General features: G+C 39.6%; 1 protein-coding gene across 1 annotated transcript in view; it reads left to right on the forward strand.

Annotated features, from left to right (window-relative positions):
• Positions 1-21,052, forward strand: part of LOC146625464 (cadherin-7-like) — a 124,453-nt gene that overhangs the window by 36,738 nt on the left and 66,663 nt on the right. The window contains exons 2-3 of the mRNA XM_085362827.1: positions 3,477-3,771; positions 12,428-12,547. Coding sequence (XP_085218953.1) covers positions 3,477-3,771; positions 12,428-12,547 — 415 coding nt within the window. The remainder of the gene's footprint in view (positions 1-3,476; positions 3,772-12,427; positions 12,548-21,052) is intronic.

Consider the following 21,052-nt stretch of genomic DNA (forward strand, 5'->3'; position numbering starts at 1 on the left):
TTTGAGCATGACTTTTGATATTCTGTCATTTCAATACGGCTTTGGCTCTGGCTGTAAGAATCCAAAGTTTACTTCTTCCAAGAAAACCAACTCTACAGTATCAAGAAACACACTTTTCTGATATATCCTGTAGCTCTGAAAGTAAATCTGATGTTATAGAAATACCATCAAGGTTGTCTGATCATATGCTACAAATTAGGGTATGGAGTTTAAATGAAGTGAGCATTTCAAAGGGCAGAGACATTAATGAAAGATACAGGACAGCTACATTAAGAGCTCTTGTGTTTTCAAAGCTTGAGTCCTTCGATTTTATATAAGTGCAGTACTCGCTGACTAAAGCAGCAGTTTATCTTGCAATCATTGCCATTGTGTACCTAATACTTTTCAGAAGCTGTTTGTCTCCAGTCTTTTGCAGAGAAAGGAAGCTGGACCAAAAACACAGACAGACAAAACCCAGACGTAGCTGATATTATTGTTCTCAAGATTTAGGTTGAGACTTGAAGTGCGTTCATTACTGCCACAACTTTTTCGTATACACTTTTAAACACTGAATATCAAGAATCAGATGTTCTGTCATGTCAAAGATGATGAAGTAAAGGCAGAAATATCCACTGTCCTAAATACTTATAGCAAAAAAGGTCAGTCTGCCCGTTACTAAACTCCAACTAACTACTGCCTTCCCCTAAAACACACATCAGTGCTGTGTGGATGTGGAGTGGATGTCCATCACGCAGCTCTAACTTCAAACGGGATTTTTCAGGACTGGTTACTTGTCCTGATAATTTGAATTTCTTTCTCCAGAAGTGTTTAAGGAATATTTTGTTGGAGTTGTACTTTGAGAAAGGGTCTTTAAGTCATCTTTAAAGTCTCGACTTGCTCTTCGGAGATTAAAACGCTGTCATAAGCAGAATGTTGCCGCGGTAACTACAAAGGTACCTTGATAAAACATGTCGTTTGTCTATCTTCTCTGTAAAGGTGTACAGTATTCTGTCTATGCAACATCACAACAAGTCCTATTAATACCCATTCTAGCTACTCCACCAATCAAACTTTCTTTTAGCCCACATGCTGTGAGGTGAACAACGGTTTGATTTAAAAGTATCGTCCTCAATGTTTGGTGCACGACTAGATTTAAAGACGGATGGTTTGTATGATCATTAAACAGGACGGATCTGACAGCACGACTCTTGGTACATGACCTCAGCTCTTGCTATTTATCCTCAGAAGACATAATCCTGTCAAATCCTTTTTGCTAGTGGATAAACTTAAAGCCACACTTTGTATGCTTTAAATGGCAACAAGAGGAACCTGCAAACGTAATCTAAGGTTGAACATCCAGATGTCTCGTCACCAATTCCAGTTAGAACAGTCACGTCTATAAAATCATCTGTCTTTGTTTTATGTCAAAAAGGAAAAAAGATATAAAGAAGTGCATAATGGAAACCCTGAGTCCTAATTTCACTCCATATAACTTTAACACGCTGTTGTTTTTGCACTGGAATTCTGGCATCTCTTCACCTGACATACAGAAAAAGGGATTCGATTGGAGCGTCACAATTCCCCGTGCAGTTTCGTGAACCACGTTTAGAGAGCTTTGTATATGTCTTTGGCAAAAAAAAATGAGATGATTAATGTTTCCAGTGGAGCCATTCATCTCAGCCCTAATGACAGATTTTTGGTCAGAAAATGTGTGAAAAACACGAATCCATTTGGTGCATCATTGTTGTTTTATTGATTCAACACACATTAAATGAACACATTTTGTAACCACTGTAGTACATTTTTGATGTCAGATGAGCTTGTTATTGCTGGGGTTTTAATGGAAAATTGCTAGTTTTGTTTGTAATGACCATTACATTAGTTAGGAAGTCACACTGTCATTACAGTAAAAGGCAGCGTTTCATTTCATTCCATTATTTGCAGCAGAATGCAAATCATGGTGGGATTTGGTACCATAATTCATGCATAAATGGTGCATGTTTTGATCTTTTGATCTGATTTGAATGTTTATCCAATAAACATGATGTGTTTGCTTGCGCTGTTTGTACATATTTGTAGCAACATGACAGTGAATATTTGTACGGATTAAATACTGAATGTTTTAAAGACATTTTATAGCTGCATTTGTTGTTTGCAAAGTCTAATAGAGGAGCATATTATGTGATTTCCGCTTTTTAATTTTCTTTGAACATAATTAAGAATCCCAGACATGTCTAAAAATGTACACGGTATATATTTATTTCCCTTCTCTACATATTATAAAGTGCGTCTCTGAATGAGCGCTCTGTGATGTCAAAAGGGACAAGAACCAGTCTTCACTTGTGGCTTAGAGACTCAGCCTTTTAAATACCAAACGACCAGCAGCAGCCTGCCTCTCTTACTCTAACTTTAGCGATGTCTCGGCCACAAGCAAAGCAAGCTATATGTTCTGTTGTTGGCTACAAGGACAAAAACAAGAGTTTCCATACACTTGCAGCATCCGAGGAACTGAAAACCCAGTAGATTTGTTTTAGGATTTAAAGGCAGCGTATCAAATCTACAGGAAAATCATTAGTATTTGTATGTTGTGTGGCTAAAGTTATCATTAGCTTTGACAGTAAGCCCAGATTTATGTGATAATAAAAGCAGTGACCAGAGGCAAACAGACGAATGTTTAGACTGATTTAAAACCATTAAAGAACTGGGAGTGATTTACTGTGCTTTCATGTCGCTGTTTGAACCTCAGTGCAACCTAAGCTCTGTTTGGTTCTCTCCTATTATCTGTGTTCACTGCACAGCTGTATTTAAATAAATAAATAAAAAACGAAATTAAAAAACTGCTATCTACATTTCCACTTTTTCTGTTCCTGGTGCCAAACAATGTAATGAGTATGAAATTGTGATTGACATGCTGCACATTAACTACATGTTAACCACCAATTAACTTTCAAGCCACTTTTCAAGCTGTCAGTCTGCACTGGAACAATGATGATTTTAAAGCCATGATGTAATCTGACAAAATCTCTTCGCACAAAGGGTTAAAGGCGGTGGCTGTGTTGTGATTCTGGCTATTTTTACTCTTTAAAGGATCAAACGAGGAGAACATTAGAAGCAATACTGTATCACTGTCTGTGTTAGCTGCCCTTTGATCAAATGTGTCTCCTGCTGCTATTAACTGCTATTTACTGGAGGTGGTTTGCATTTGAAACTATGGAAAGGGGAATGGGACATTTGTAAAAGGGCACAAGAACAAGGGAGTTTTAGAAAAGCTTAAAAGAAGAATGTTTCTTTTTTAGGGAAATAAAATACTCGCATTATCTTGCTAAAAATGGAGAATGAAGCATCATCCTCACTTGTTTAATAATTATTTAATGCAAGATTTTATGTATCCTTTAAACCAGAAGCGCTCACATCATTCTTCAGTCCAGCATCACCACTCAAACGTTTACAGTCTGGTGTGGCTGCATTTAAACTCCGGTTCTTTTTCCTTTCGACAGCTACACTCAGATGTGGACAAAGGAGATGGCAAGGTGAAGTACGTGCTCTCTGGTGAGGGTGCCACCTCCATCTTCACCATTGATGAGAACACGGGAGACATCCATGCCACAAAGCGGCTTGATCGAGAGGCTCAGGCTTACTACACCCTTCAAGCTCAAGCTGTAGACCGACTCACCAATTTGCCTGTGGAACCCAGATCTGAATTTGTGGTCAAAGTCCAGGACATCAATGACAATGAGCCCAAGTTTCCTGATGGACCATACCTGGCAGGAGTACCGGAGATGTCACCCTTAGGTAAGTTACTCTAGTTCTTTTACACATAATCGATTGAAGGTTAATAACCAAAGTGTTAAAAGTGATATAACATTGTAAGTAAGAATTGTAAAGTAAGTTAAAAGTGGTCATCTATTAATGCAGTACACAGTGCTTTTCTTTGTGAACAGTGTGATAGTCTCGGTTCTCCATGAAGACCCACAAGAGCTAATTATCTGTACACCTGTGTGGAGTCTATGAAAAATTCACATCATGTGGAAAAGAAAAACCTGTATATTGGATGAACTATTATTCGTCCCTGCACTGGCATAACCAAACAAGTCATTTCCCCCCCTCTCCGCGCACTCTTCAAGTCTCTCTCTCTTACTCTTGCTTTCTCTTTGACTTGTCCTTGCTCCAACATCTGCCTTTGATAATTTTCCACCTCACTGAATTCGTCTTCATCTCTCCCAGTGTTTAGGTCGTGAGGGGTGGGTGGAGGGGGGGATTTGGAACGTGTGCAATATTAATTTGAGTCCAGCATGTTCAGTTTGTAAGACTGACTACATACTAATCATACTGAATATAATTTAACCAGTATGAAGCCCTTCTTGTTCATGGGCTCCACATCAAATGAGATCCAGGTTAAATTACCTTGATTTGGGAATACCTTGGCCACAGTGCACTGGTCTGTTGGCTTCTTTCTCCTTTTCTGCTGTGATCCTGACGAATAAGGTCATGCATGCCTCGCTGTTCATTTTTTAAAGCTTCAAAAAGCAGGATGATGCACGAAGACTAAGAAACTAAAACCATTTCTCTTAGGCCACTCAGTAAAGCTTGCCTTTATTTTTATATATTCCATAGGTATCATGTAGCGCTAATACCAGCAGGTTTTAGCATAAACAAAATTTTAACTTGATGATTGCACAAGAGAAAAAGTCAACTCATCACAAACGGTTATATGTAGAACCTGACAGTCATGATATCATGTTAATTAATCAGTGAAAACATTTTGATTAAAACCAAAAATGAAAAGACTCATCAATCCATCAGCATAAATCTTCTGGGAACCAAGGATCTCTGTACTAATCTGTGTCGCACATTAAGACAATTTTTGCTGATTTGTGACGCATCAGAGAGTAACCACTGCTGATATCACCGATCCTTCTGGGATTTAGGAATGTCCTGATCAGGTTTTATTGAAATACAACTAATAACTAGTGATGCTAGAAGCACAAGATTTTAAAAGCTAGAAAAAGGCTGCACATACTATCAAGCCCCCTCCCCACTCCTGATCCATTACCTTTTTCTTCTTGAGTGCTGACTTTTTTCCAGTCCTGTACATTTACAAGTCGAATAGTAATTGAGAATTGACTCCCTTGAATCCCATGGGAATACCCCAGAATTCCTGTAACCTCCACAGGATATCTGAAAAAAAGTGTGCTTCTACAGAACAGCTGACCAACTACAGTAGTCTGCAGATTAACAGACCAGCATTGGTATATCTAAAGCAAGCACAGGTAAAAACATTATACTGCACAATAATACCTCTCCTAAGGACTCAATTGACATTCTATTGATCACATTAGCATTTATTGCAACAGGTATTCCTTTTATCTGTTTAAAAAACACTCCTTGAGGGTGCTATCATATCAGCCCCTGTCTGTAAGCTGTGTGGTCAAGATTTCCTTCAAGGTTTCAGACAGGTCCTGCTCAGGTTCAAAATGCAAGTAAATGCAAATGAGTGGCAACAACATCCTGAGGCCATTCATCTTAGCAGGTGTGTTAGGAATGCAGTAAGAAAAAGTGACCTCCATATATCTAATGTCTAGAGCATGTCTGGTTTATACTGACCTAAAATTTAAAAAAAACAATAAAATAAATAACAATAAATAAAATTAATATTTGGGATATTTAGGATTTAGAATATTTTTAGAGCTTGTTTTATTTCAGATATTCACATATTCACATATGCCAAAGCAGACCTCTAGGCTTAGAAATGTTGATGAGTGACTCATGTTTGAAAGCTAACTCGGGCAAACTTAAGGTCTGAATCAGGCTTGAAGGCCATAGGCATTTTTTCCACAAATTGGACTCAGAGTTCATTGCAGCCAGTACCTCCCAGTACCTTCCTGCTGAACATTTCTCTGAAAAACATCTGATCCTGATGAATACATTTCTGCCCAGCCATTACTTTTGCAATTCACTGTGGCAACACGGCATGCTTAGCAGCACAGTCACCCTTAACTTCCTCCAGCTTCACCTAGGGGTTCCCAAGGCACTCCAAGGCATGCTGGGAGCTGTGGTCTAATCACAAGTGAGCTGTGAGTGCTGGGATGGAGACAGAAATGAACCTGGGCGTCAGATGACTGAAAAGGTGACCTGAGCTTTTCAGTTGATTAAAAATTACAAACACAAAGTTTGACATGATTTTATGCCTAAAGTGTAAAAAGTCATTTTATGTCAAATTAATTACACAATCTACACAACCTGCTTGAGAATGTGTTGGCCAAAGACTATCAACTTTTTTTCAGTCAGTAAATTAAATGCAAAATTTGTAATAAAACACCATAAACCCATTTTAGTGTCATTGCTACCAAAAGGGTAATATGGAGTGGCGGTTTGTGACCTTTTTTCCCAGAGAAAATTGAGGAAATTCTGTACATAATTAAAAAGAGTGAGCATCACACACTGGGTAGCATCACTGAAACGCTGTCAAGGCTGTAAGTAGGAGTGTTATTGTGCAAGCTGTAACTGCAGGCAGGTGGGCGAGAAAGCTCTGGGTTTGAATGCATTGTTTTTTAATATGTAGTGGACATGTTTCAGTTAAAACATGGGGTTAGATGGTTCAATAAATCTGCAATGAATTGTGCTTTTGGCCACTCAGGGGCACTTTTTACACTGATATGATTGGATACTTATACACTGCTATACTGCTTTATGTCTGTTATCAGCTTGTGCTAGCATTTGTGCACAGTCGTTTTTAGAGTGTTTTCTTTTCTTTTTTTCTCTTTTTGGAAGTTCACAGTGTACAAATTATGCAATGAAAACTCTGAGAATGAAGCACAGCAGTGAGCTTGTGGGCCAGATAAGCAAAATAATGAGCTGAAAGAAGCTAAACAGGAACATGGAGCTGTGGGGAGCTCTGGTGATAGCACTTTGTGGATTGATCACTTGGTTCGAGAACCCTTTCCCGTATGCTTTGCTGTATGTGATTGATATGTGGATGGAGATTTTTATAGTTTTTACCTCGAGCAGTACATAGACAGCTGAGCAAACTCATTGCTGGTTAGGATCACCTCAGTGCTTCAAACGTGCTTGTTGCCATGCAAATGTAAATTAGAAAAAAAAAAAACAAAGGCTATTTCCAGAGTGTTCAAAGTCAAAATGGAAATTTCAGAAGGCATACAGTGGCACCGGGAGCCGTTCCAAGGGAGGCTCTGCTTTGCTTACAGCACAGGCACAGAGATCTCCGAAGGATTACACAGCTGACTGTCAATGGGGGGTACAGAGCACAGGCTTAAGGAACCAGAGGATTAGAGTACGAGGGCTTTGAGTCTCGTGCCCAACCGGTGATAACAGCAACTTACTAGAAGGATGTATTCACACCATAATCGGTGAACTGCACGTTCCACCCGAGCACTTTATTTACTCTGCCAGTTCCTGTAAAGGTCTTCATCACGAGTTGCGAGAACAACAGGAGAATAATGCTTTGCCTCCCTTTTGTAAATATCTGCTCAAAGCAATTATCAATGCAGTAAAGAACGGGAAAGGGCGAAGCACCTCCTGTCTTCAATAATTCCTTTATAGATGTCTTTAAATCATTAATGGTCACAGCTTTGCACCCTTGATGAATGGGTTCAATTTAGAGGAAATCATGAATTTAATTAAAGTAATTAGAAGCAGTGCTCGTCCATGCACAGTGTGACCCTGTGGCCTGAGGATCTCTCAGGGCTTTTGTCTTAATCATGGCTGGGATGTCAAATAAAAGACAAGAGAGCTTGAGGACAGTTGGAGGTGTGACAATCGTGAGGCCTGGCTCTCTCCCGCTGCACAGCGAAAGGCCAAAGGAGCCGTTTGAGGGCTCATTACAAGCATAGAGAATGTAATGTCACCCCAAGGCCACAGCTCTTGAATTTACTACTCATCAGTCCTATATCCAGCTGTCACAGTTCCTGCCGAATTCACGAGAGCAGAGATCATGGATGGAATAGTCATTTTAATTCTTGAAATGAAAAAGGTGCTGCGGTTTAGGGAAAGTTGATTTTTTTCTTTCTTCTTTTTGTCACTGCAAGTGGAAGTGCTTAATTGCGTGGTAAAAATATTCACTGAGGTACACACGCTTAATCTTTGTTAACTACAATGCAGCATATCTGTCATAACTGTTTTTACAAAGCTCTTAATGTTCACTTTTACTTGACAGTGACAATGTGTAAATTTGACACTATGATAATTATTTAACCAAGAAGTGTATCACATTATTTTTTTTGTTCTCTCCAGCAACACATATTAGGCAGGCAAAATATTAGAAACACCTCTGAATATAACACAGTCTCGTAAAATATAATAAAACAGTGATGAAAACTGGACACAATGAAAATATGGTGGATATTATGGTAGTACAGCTGTAGAGGGAATGTAGGGAATGTATTTGCTTCCTAACAATGTTAAAACATGCATAGAAATCAGCAGGCACTCGGTAACTTTCTTTTAAAGTCTTGTAACTCATTTTTGCTTTTGTAGTTAGGAATAAATGTGAACCCAACTCTAATCAATAGTCCCTGCTCATCTGAAACAGTGGGGAGCAGGTGTGAATGTGTCACGGCTGGCGGAATGAGCCGTGTGGTGTGGAGGAAAGGGAGGACCCAAAATGCAGCAGTGACTGATGATACGAGTGATGTTTATTTACAAAGTGACAATGGCAGAAACAGGCAGTGAGGCATGACAAAACAACTGAAGAAACCTAAACTGGGAGAACTAAATGACAAACCTGAGACCATACAAAAGGGGTGCGGGGCAGAGAGACGCAGAGACAGGAACACCATAGAACGCAGATGAATGTAGATTAACGCAGTGATACATGGATGAACGCAGACGAGCCGACAACGAACACAGACCGACACCCACTAAATATACACACACAAGGTAATCAGGTAATCACACACAGGAGGGAAGAACAGCTGAACCTAATACACCTGGGGACCGGAGGAGACAAGCTGAACACAATAACAACAGACACAGACCTTCAGAACAGAACAGGAAATCCAGAACACGAGCCTTCAAAATAAAACAGGAAACAGACTGATGTACAACACAACACGGGGACATGAACAGAGCACCAAGGACAGACACAGGTAGGGCTGACAATACACCAAACTTCAGGTTAACCCTAACTAATACAGATCAGAAAAAACGCAAAACGCTGGGTCAACGACCCAGGACCATGACAGAATGTGCATGAATACAATCAACTTAATCAACTGCGGCAGCTTTGAGTACTCATGGAGGCATTGCAGAACGACTGGGCTTTAATGAAACATTTTAATATTGATTCTTCTAATATCCTGTATGTACTTCCACATCGCACAATTGTTTCTGATGGGTTTTTTTCACCTTTTCGCTTTAAATAAAAGTATATTTATATTCCTAAGACGGTCCTTCATTTGTACTAATGCAAAAGTTCCAACACACGTTTTGGGTCACTGTCAAACCTTTGCATTGTGTGCTTGCAGTCGGAAAGTGGATATTGCACTTGACAGTTGCTTGCAACCTGTACACGCAAGTGTCTGAAGAATATTGGTCTCCGCTCCAGATTAAGCACGCCGCATTTATTTTCATTACTGGCAGATGACAGTTGCTCGCCGAGAATACGGAATTGATTAGGAAACTTGTTTTGTACACAGCTGCAGGGGATAAATAACAAGGGTGAAGATCTGATCCATCACGTCGATGAAGATGGACAAATATTGAAAGGACACTGACAGGGGAAATTGAGTAGCAGACGACAGCCTGGTGGAGCTGAAAGAATCTGTTAAAATTTTCGGGGTGTTCATCAGTTTTTTTTCTCTTTCTCTCTGACATCCAGCTCACCCAGATGATATTACCTTTCATGCTGACAATATTGTTAGAACAGGATGTTTGGTGGACTCGCAGGGCAAACAAGCTGTGGAAAACATCTGAAAAAAAGAGGAAACTTTAAAAGTGCTCCATGCGAGTCCATATTGAAAGTTAATTTACGGCGGCGTCCACCACACCCTCTGTGAAGTGTTTTTAACTATCATCCTGTAATAAAGATTCAGACGTTGCCTGAGTTCTCTTTCATACAGTCATCCTTTGACCTTGGTGTTTTAAACTACCTGTAATATAACCTGTCATGACTAAGAGGTGATGATATAATCTAGGTGTCCTTCTACAACCAGCCTGGTGATAACTTCTCCAGCTTCACCAAGCTTTTTTTTTTTTTTTTACTGTTATATTGTTCACATCCAGGGCCAGAGCCTGTTAATTCAGCTTTATGGCCAGAATGGGGGACTCTAATCTTCAATTTCCGTGATCACTTCATTCTGTAAAAGCCTGTAAAATACATCTCATGTTAGAAAGTGAGATTTTTATTAGGATGTTTGCTTCAAAGTAAAATATCACCAACTTGTAAGACAGCACTTTCTGTTTGCTACAATACAGGCTTTGCCATTAAAGTGAAATATTCAAGCATTCATGTGACAAACTGAAAAAAAGCTACACTTGTGGAGAACGGTGTTTTTTCAAGGTTATTTTAACAATTTCTATTCTTGATGATTTCACCACTGCCAAGTGTGAGACTGCTGTAGGCGTCAGCTTTAAGACCAACACTGACGTATAGTCTAACAGCGAAAAATAGCCTGAACCGTAAAGGTTGTTTTTGGTCATTTCACAATTTATTAAATGCCTTTTCCTCTCCATTATCAAATGGATATCAATTTTTCAGCATAAAATGATTTTGCCTGAAAAAAAACCCAAACCTGCACCCATTTAATGAGCCCAGTTGGAACAACAGGGTTCATTTATACCATAATGAATGACCTATTGAAATTGATTGGCACTGATTGTCGCTGATTATGTTTTCTCTGAGAAATCTTCAGACGCTTTTCTGCTTTACCTCCCGAGCCACGGCTGTCAGCTCAAGTCACATCAACCTCGTTCAGTGGGCACATTTAAAGAAAAGTGCACAAGGAGCCGTGTGCGATGTCTTCTCGTTTGCCTTAGAGGAAGTGTGGGAGAGGACAATACTGTACTGCACGCAGAAACAACAGTTGTCAGTTGTCAGCAGAGTTCACAGTTGAGTTTGAAAACAAATGTCCTTCTTGTAGGATGAACGGAAGTTTGGGGATTTGAGGAGGGCGAATTCTGGGCTCTGTTACAAAGTGAGGCTTTATGTCTGGGTGTTTATAACTTTATCTGCAAAACTCCACTGGATAATGTAAGGTTTTTTGTTGTTTTTTTTAGAATCACAGTCAGAAAATGCAACTTTTATAACACGCAGAGTTAAGATTCTCTACCCATATCAAACTTTAGCTACAGTTTTTACACAAAGTGAATGCAATAGGATTCACAACAATAAAAAAATAACAAGAAAACTCGTAAATATTGCACATGACTGTGAATAAATTGTGGGGTTATTGTGCAGGAGTATAATCACAAATTGCATATGCATGCTACAATATGTAGGCCTAAGCACAGATGTACAAAGTCAGTCAAATTTCAAATGAGAAGTGTAACTTATTTTTTGTATAACTTTTGGCAATTGCTTTGCTCAAACCTGGGGATTTACAGATAAACAAGCATCTGTTACTCAACATTCGAGTCTTAGCCAAACAGGTTCACATAATGCTGATTGAGCCTGTCAGCTACAGGTTAATCTCTCTGTATTTCACTGTATGTCAGAGCTTTAAATCTCAGGCATGAAATTTCTGCGCTGACATAGCGATAGCCACCATGCAACAAGGTCACCTCTCGCATGTGTCCTCTAGGCAGACTGCAAAGTAGTATATTAAGAACAACTTCATGTCCATTATGTCCACAACCGGTCTTGAATGGAGCATAGGAATTTGACATAAATCCTCCAGAAATTGTTGTAAAATTCTTTAATGTACTAGGTGTCATTGAATCCTAATTAGTACCACAGAGAGGTACAGTGCCTTCCAATGACATTGCTGCAGGACGACTTTAAACTCCTTTCTAAAGCAAAAAAAAAAAAGTTGCAGTTTTTGGATTGCTGTGGGATGATGTGAATAGTAATTTAGCTTTGTCTTTTTTGATGGGGTGAAGTGCCTCTTTAACATGCACAGATGGGTTGCAGACCCCATTTGGCTGATGAATTAGAACAGATTGAAGTTACCAGGAAAGATGCTGCTAACTGATCTGCACCAGGCACACTGAGAAAAAAAATGGCACTGGAATGATCTCTACAGGCTTGGAGTTACACTTTAATCTTGCTGCAGCATCCCTGCAAATTATGGAAATAATTAAGAGTGTCAGTTGTTTTGCAAGAGCCAGTCAGATCAGGACCCTCTCACCACCATTACCACCAACCCCCCACAACTCCCTTCAAACTGAGTTGGTCACAGGGCTGTTGATATGATGACTGTTTCCACATTTAGCTCTGTTTGTCTTGGCTTCTTGATGTCGTCTTGGAAACTAATGAAGGGCTGTCTGCTCACAGGAACCATGGTAGTGCAAGTGGTAGCCACAGACGCAGATGACCCAACATACGGGAACAGTGCCAGGGTGGTTTACAGCATCGAACATGGACATCCGTATTTCTCAGTGGAGCCAAAGACAGGTAGGAACAGACAAAATCCGTGAATTCATCCTGCTGGTTTGCATTTGTTTTACAGATATTGCTACTGTGCATCATTTAATGAAGCTTTTTCTCTTAATGTATAAAATAATCTATCAAAGTTGAAACTGTTTTCATATTTCTCTAGGCAATGTCATGCACTATGCATCATGTTTTTAAATGCATTTATATCAAAAGTGAGGGAAGAGTTGGTGAGCTGTTTGCCTACACAGCTCAGCCACTGTCAGTCAAATGTGAGCAAACAACAACCACACAAACCTGATAACCAAATGTATTTTTATATTCAACTCCAGTTTTTATTTATTTATCCATGAATAATTCTGTACCAACAATAATACTTCACTCATGTGGCTTTGAACTCCTACAACGCTGTCAGAGTCAAGACTGACAATTTAAAAACCTAATCAGAATTAATGATGTAAAATCAGAGATGTGTTGTCTTTTTTTAGTTAATGCATTCTTCTTCCCTGTCAAAACCTGAATTTGGTGTTCATGTGTGTTATGCTGTAGTGGCTAATGAAGCCTTACCCTCAAGTGAGTTTTTATTCATTTATTGTGTTGTTGTTTTTTGCTTTCTCATTTTTTTGTTTTTCCTTGATGAATGTACTTTTAAAATCTAAATTTAGTTTTCAAAGTCTGTGTTATGTAAAGCACAATGATTCTGTCACGAAATCGGATGCACTTATTTTTGTAATTTTCACAAAACAGTGGCTACTTTGCCCACATGAAACATTCGCTTTTCCAAAGCTTTGTCTCTCTTTAAAGAAAATTTGACTGAAAGCTAATTGATGAGAATCAAGAGCATCAAATGTGTCTTTTGGTGGTGATTTGCTAAGTTTGCTCCTTATAAATTATTGAAAAAAAAACCTTTAAATAAACTTTCAGGACATATTTGTAATTATTAGTAAACAGGGGCAGAGAACATGTATGGAGAGATGGCAGGTAGCAGTTATTGTTATACTTACTTTACTATACTTAAATGTTGAGACACCCTTCATTTTGTTTCATATTTTGCCAGAGAAGTGTTAAATGGGTTTATTGAAGTGCAAATATAAAACAAACAGTATATAAGGCACAAACAGAGTTTATACAACTCTGATGAGCTTCAGCACAGTCTGCACTCTTTTAGTTTACTTGTAGTTTCTTTAGGTAGTTTTTAGGAATAGTGCTCCAGGCTTCTTGAAGGACATTCAGAGCTCTTCTTTTAATGTTGGCTGCCTTTTGTTCAGTTCTCCGTACAGATGATCTCATATTTCTTTAGTAATGTTGACGTCCAGGCTCTGGGGAGACCAGTCCATGACTAATCGTGTTCCATTATCAGTACACGTTTACTGCGCTGATATTGTCATTGCTAGTCTGAAAAATGAAGCTGTTGTCGATTAAATGCTTTCCAGATGGTATTATGTCACAGTAATACAGTATTATATGTAATACCATACCCGATGATACCTTTCTGTATTCATGATTTAATCAGTTTTGGCAAGATCTCCTAACACCACTGGCTGAACTGCAGCCCCAAACCATAAAAGAGCATCTACTATGATGGCTATAGACACTGACTGTTGTACACTCGCTCTCCTGACCTGATCTGTATATATTTGGAAAAAGGTGAACTGAAAAATTGAATTCATAACTCCAAAGACCCGTTACCACTGATTTTCAGTCCAGTTCTTGACAGTCACCTTTCCACTGAGACCATTTCTGATGAGTAAGTAGGTGGATCAATCAAAGGGTCAGATGTATCTCTCAAGTCTTTGCTTCTTTTTGTTCCCAATTTCTAAGGACATGAGATCCAGTTTATACTGTTTATCTGCTGTAAATAGTTTTTTAGGTGTGCCACTTTTTTGGTACTCCACTAGTCCAGTTTCCGCAAATTGTTTAATGAGAATTTCACTCCATGCCGAGATATGCCAAGTTTTCAGCTAATAGCTCTTTGGAAATAGCGTGTTGGTGCAAAAATGTTGTTTTTTAGCCCGTCAAGGCATTTTTTTGTAGATTCAACCTGAGAAATGAGAACAAATTATGTGTTTTTGCGACAGGCTTGCTGGTAACAAAGTGCCTAAAGATACTGATAGGTTTGTAGCTTGAACCCATCCGCTGGAACGTTGAAGACAATATAATTACACTGCTAAGCAAGACACAAATAGGCAAAGTTCTTCATGTTACTCGTGCACGGGAGAGACCGGACAGAGTGCCGTTCCTCCACTTGACCCCAGTTGCTCTCGTCCGTTCTCCCGTACCACTGTCCTTTTATTGAGGTTACATGAATATGCATAGGTTCATTAACATGTGACGTCTACATACACACAAAGAGTACCTTGCCTGTGTGTGTGTGTGTGTGTGTGTGTGTGTGTGTGTGTGTGTGTGTGTGGGGGGGGGGGGGGGGGGGGTACTGCTGATCAAAGGGTCATAAAAGCACACAAGCAAACATCCTTGGTCAGGAAGAGGGTAGACCCCCCCTCATCCTAGATAACACAGTAAGGAAGTCCAGCAGTTCATTTATACACAAAAAGCACTTAGACTAAAACAGACGTAACTACGTTAATCCTACCATAAAACAATAAGAGAAGGTATGACCTCTCTCATGCTCCCAGGATGTAGGTGTGGAATGCACACCAAGCCTCTGTAGCCTGTTAAAGATCACACAACTTATCACTACACAATTGATTATACACCTCTAAGCATCTATGGTTAAATATTTCTAAGCATAAATGACAATCAACAATACAAAACCTAACATTCTCCCCTTTTTGACCTTTATGCTTGAAAAGTTCCCAGTCATAGAATACCTCATGTCAGACAGTTTCAATGCAAACATTTTTATACTCAGCATATGTCAAATCACCCTAAATTACTGTAAAAGTTACACAGTTTAATAAATGTATTAGCAGTTATCCCATTCATTGAGCTCATCTCATGGCAAACTGCATCTTACGAGCAACCAAAGAAATTGTTAATTTAATAGTGAAACTAAGAAAGTAACATTTTCAAAAACATCTGAGCTTGGTGATGCTTCCTCCGGGTGTGCAAATCACATGTCTCTCTGCAGAGTGGTTTGAGTTCTGCAGGGCGTCATAATGTCTCTTCCAGTTGTTTCATTGTCCATAGGACCAGAGTCCAAATGTATGTAGAATAAACATTCAAACATACCAGTTAGTGTTGTTGTTTGTCAACATGGGTCTCAGCTATTTCCAAAGCTGCAGACCTCTCAGCACTCTAGTTTTATGGCCTCCACCAACCCCCATCACCTCATTCAAGCCTTCGTCCTGTGAGGGGGATATTTATGACTCCTTAATTGTCCACGCTCTGCAGAGAAACACCTCTGTGGAAAGGGTGCAGGGTTCCGTTGTCTTACTGCTGTTATGATCCCAGCAGCCTTCAGAGTGTCATCGTATGCACATAGGAAACTGCTGTCATCACCACCATAGCTTCTGGTTCCTGTGCTTTCACAGAATCATGATGTCATCCTCGAACTCCTTCTGCGCTGTCGATGGAGCTTGGCACGCTCCCCTCATCCCTCGAGTTTTCATGTTCCAACGCTGCTGAAGGTTTAAGGCAGAGCACGTCGTACACCTTAGTTGTCTTCCTCAGCGTCAATATTGAATCTTTCATTTTATTTAAAATCTCCTGGAAGCTCAGTAGCACAGCTCTCTGTGTGATGTCTGCTGTGCTGAAGATGATCTCTGATCCTCCTGAAGCCTCTCTCCTGGCCTCAGCTCCCATCTTGTGGACGATCCTCTCCTCTATTTTGCAGGCAGTTTCATGGTCCTTGCTGTGGCTCCAAGGTCTGATCTCATGATGGGCCCCAACCAGCTTGACCTTTGACCTCAACCACTGCCTGGGCTATGCCTGGAATGTTTCTCGCTTCTCACTGCTGCACCTGTATTTCAGAAAGACTTCTATGTGGAGAGCATGTCAACAATCATCAAACCACATTCTTTAGTTCAGTGAACTTCACTTATAGGCCATCAAAGCCTCATCTGAACATGGATGCACCACTTGCATAGGTTTAATACTTGTAAATAAACGGCTAATCACACAAATCACTGCAACAATAATAGTAAACATTGTTTAATGTTAATCCTTGCACTCCACCTCTTGACGCATGGACATTCCCATGCGTCAACTCACCAAACCTGGATCCCTGTCTTAAAGAAAAAGATTAGCTAGATCATGTCCCAGGCAACATCAGGGCATCTCCTCCGGAGTAGCTCCGTAACCCTGCAATAAAAGATGTTAGTGTGTCTTGCATATTAAGTTTGCTTAACACCTGGCTCTCCCAGGAGCCTGCATACACACCATCATGGCCTGGAAAGCAAAATCTGGAAGTGAAATCAAACTTCATACCTGTAAACAATTGTATCATAAGAGTAATAAGCATTCAACATCAGCAAGACAAGTGTCATGTGCAGGTTTTCTCAAATCAGTAACTACAACTATTACCCTAATTCACCTCAGACATGGATTATCCCATGTACTCTGTTAACATTAATGTAATCAGTGACTTCTCTTAAGCAAAGTCACTCCACTCATATATTATTATTATTATGGGTTCAAAAGTGGCCAGCAAATGAGCCCATAATAAACTATTCCATAAATACCGTAATCTCTTATTTGTTTTACTCATGTCACTCTTCCGCTTCAGCTGAATCTTCTAAACACAGTCTCAGAAAAACAAACATTAGCAATACACATTGACTATCCTGGTGGGCAGGCGTCGGCCATCCACATTCCAGAGGTGCCATAAAACACCATAAAGTTAACACTCGCTGTGGAAAAAGTAACACTGGTCTCATCACAGTATGTCTCAAACTATATTAATTTCTCCATCAACATATAGCCTGTAACTACAGTTTTCTTCACACATAAACCCAGAAATCTTGTAGTAGAGAAACATTAGCCAGTATTCCTATAAATCACATGATCAAACACATGAAGAACCGTAATGCTGTAAAAACGAAAATGCAAATGTTAGCGCTTGCGCAGGCGTATGCATACTTTGTCACAGTTATCTCTGTGAGCACACAAGCTAGTGAATGACACACACATAGTAAATTCACAGACACAGAAAATGGCATTTAAAATGTTAAATCATCACGCAACCTCGAGTGTTGCTGTCATCTTTCTGCTCCTGTAAAGGGAAGCACACACAGACTCATCTGCACCCCTGCCAGGTGGGGGTCAACTTCACACAGTCGTGTTACATCAGTAAAGTCTTGTCAGCTTTTGTCAGCTTTTACCAGTCAGTCAGTTTTTTTTTCTTTCACTCATTCATTCATGCATTCATTCTTTCTTTCTTTGCTGATAGTGGAACCTATCGTCGCATTTAGTTTCCACTCTCAGCAAAATGACGTCATTTCAAAAGAAAATGAAGAACTTTAGTTTGGATTACATCGCTGAATCCTTTTGGACTGGGACTGTCATTTAATAATTGTCCCAAATAAGTGGCTTTCTCCAGAACCCATTTAAATGTGGAGAACTCACTTGGCACAATTTTCTCGACGACGTGTAGCGCTTTTAATTCCCGACGTGCAGATCTGCTTAAAGAACAGAGATTATCAAACAAAACTTTCAGTGCACTGTGAAAGTATCAAAATAAAAAGGCCTTGTTAAGTCATGACACAAACTCCTCATCTCAGGAGGGTAAATCATACCATTAGCATGGTTTATCATACCATCATACTAATCGGCAGGCTCAACTTCACAACAAAAGAAAAATCATCAGCTAGATTCACTCCAAACCAACCATCAGCTGCACAACACACAACATAACCCTAATGTCTTATTAGCTATGAGTTTAATTACCAGGTCTGTGCTCTTCACTCATTTAGGCCACAGATCTATTTTATTCAATTTTCCTTTTCCCTTCATCATAAAACATGTGACATGCTGTCATGCACTTCACAAAAGACGTTTGTTCTGACGTATTCAGAGTTGTGTATCTAAATACAGGATTCACTCGCACATCAAAGCAGGAAACTCAGTGTTTTAGAGTCTCCACTCAACACACAACAAACTCCAACACATCTCATTCACTCGTGCTAGAATTCAATCACCTGTCATTAATCTAAGAACGATCAACTAATTTGCATATCAGCTATTAACCCACTAGGATGACAGGACGACAAAAATGCATGTTCAAAATAGTATCACAAAAGACAATTTCCCTCATACAGTAAATTACTTATGCTGCCTCAATCAAGCAGGAAGCTTCTCCCAATTTACTATATCAACAACTAAATTTATTGTCTGATCACTGGTTGGTCAAACCAGAATCTTTTTTCCCACAAAAGTTAAATTGTTGTCCTGCAACCTAGAGAGTCAATTTTTTTCTTTAGGATAAATTCAGCATTTGATAACAAGTGTCTGCTAAATTGACACTATTTTAACACTGATGAAAGATAACAAGCTAATTTTCATTACATGTGTTTGTGTTATTAGGCAGGTCTAATGCATGTCTGTGGAGCTGCATCTCCAGCAGAGCATGTTCTTAAAGCTGCCTTTCCTACACATTTCTCTGCTATTATTTAATCATTTCTTAACTAATGTGCTATGAGTCTTCATGAGTCATTTTGTGTTTGGAATTGTTAGTAGGGTTAATGCATGTTCTGCTGTGTGTGTGATTTTGTATATGTATATGTTTCTATTTTCGCAATGTTTCAGACTCCGTCTCAATTTTCCAACTTAAGCAGTCAGTTTTCTTTTCCCAGGTTTTTTTTTTTTACCCCAAATTTTAATTTCCCACATTAAATAACAAAATTTGTGTTCTCACCACTCTCACTCTATTGTCATCTCACTCTGTTGTCCTCTCCCACTTTAACAGTCCACAGCCGGCAGTTATCCTTCAGCTTTGTCCTGTGTTCCACTGTCTCTTCTTGCCATTTTACTCCACAGGTGGCAAATGTCAAACTCCAACTGTTCAGTTCTCCTCAAACGTTTTCTTCACATGCACAGTGAAGTTTCAGCTTGTTGTAGACACAGTGCCATTCATCCGATCAGTCAGGATGATGGGTTTGCTCTTCTTCTTTGATGCTGTCTGTCCACATTGCTGCTGCTTTGCTGGGACTCTTTGCTCAGGACTTGCTGCTGTCTCTTTATCTGCCATGTTATTGCTCTTTGGAGCTGCATTCTTCAGGGAGGAGTGAGCACTTGCTTGTGAGGTTGAGAGACACATGGCGCTGTAAATAAGTCAGCCAGAAACTTGGCCTGAATGTTTCCAATGATGTTAAACTATGACTTTCTTCCGACCGCTGCATGTGGAAAATTGATTCAGGTCTGCTTTTCACCTGAAAGTGACAAACTAAGACATGTTCATTATTATCATCGCTGTTTAATCAACACACATCTCTCTCTCTCTCTCTCTCTGTGTGTTTGTGTGAACAATCCTTTCTTAAAAGCAGAAAATGAAATTATAGTTGTTTTTTTTGGTTGATCAACACAAAACCTTTTTCCTATGATTATTTTTTTTCCTACAATATAAATTCTCCCTCTTATTCACTCTTTTTTTTTTTTTTTTTACAATAGCTGGCGACCTGCAAAATCACCGCTGTCACTCACAATCAAAGGCAATTACTTTTGCACAGTGCACAAAAACACTGTGATGTCAGACACATTCACACTCACTTTGTGATCTGCGTAAATAAATCACATGACTGATGATATGTGCCATGGTGATCCATAAATATGATCACCAGTTTATTTAATTATTATTAACCCAACAAAACAAATAAACAAAAACATGATGCTGATGCTACACACACGAGTCAAGGTGCAGGAAAACTGCTCACGGGAACGCTGCACACTCATAGCTCTGTTTCCCTCTCTTTGAGTAGTTCTCAGACAGCTCTTGATCTGATAATGTGTAGCTTGCTCATCAGCTCAGAAGAAAAAAAAACCGCAGCGCAACATCACACAGTAGTTGCTCTGCCCACAGCGGCAAAGTCTTACACTTTCATATTCAACACAGCTTCTCCATCATGTACTTTTAGATGTTTCATACAGGGTTCAGCATATTAGTTGTTTTCACAGGTGTGCTCTACATCTCAACAATGGTTCATAATAAGACGACAGTCTTTCACACAGGTCAAGTGCCTCTATGCACATCATTAGGTTAAATAGTTGCCTATATCACTTCACCTCATATGTCATTGTACTGAATTTGAGCAACCACAAGCGTAATGTAGATTACTTTTAACAACTATCCACCTCAATTACGTCTATGGTCTGGCACACAGGCTGAAGAGTTAACATTTTGTGTCAGCAAGGGGTGGGGGGACAGCCACCCACCAGAGCATAGCTGCTGATGTGGGCTGGCCTTCTCCACACGCTCTTCAAGGCTGGTGTGTTTTCTGAAAACTTCTAACATTTGAATCTCTTCCATTTATAAGCCTGCGATTAACCGCACGGCTCAGGTCCGCGTGAAACCCACGTGACCGCGCTCGCGTGAACCCGCGCAGCTGTGGAGCCGTCGCTCTCTCTCTCTTTATT

Source organism: Diplotaxodon limnothrissa, linkage group LG9 (genome assembly GCF_057381915.1).
Source record: "Diplotaxodon limnothrissa isolate DT_005_m linkage group LG9, D_limnothrissa_male_GT1.1, whole genome shotgun sequence".
In the NCBI taxonomy this organism is placed as follows: domain Eukaryota; kingdom Metazoa; phylum Chordata; class Actinopteri; order Cichliformes; family Cichlidae; genus Diplotaxodon; species Diplotaxodon limnothrissa.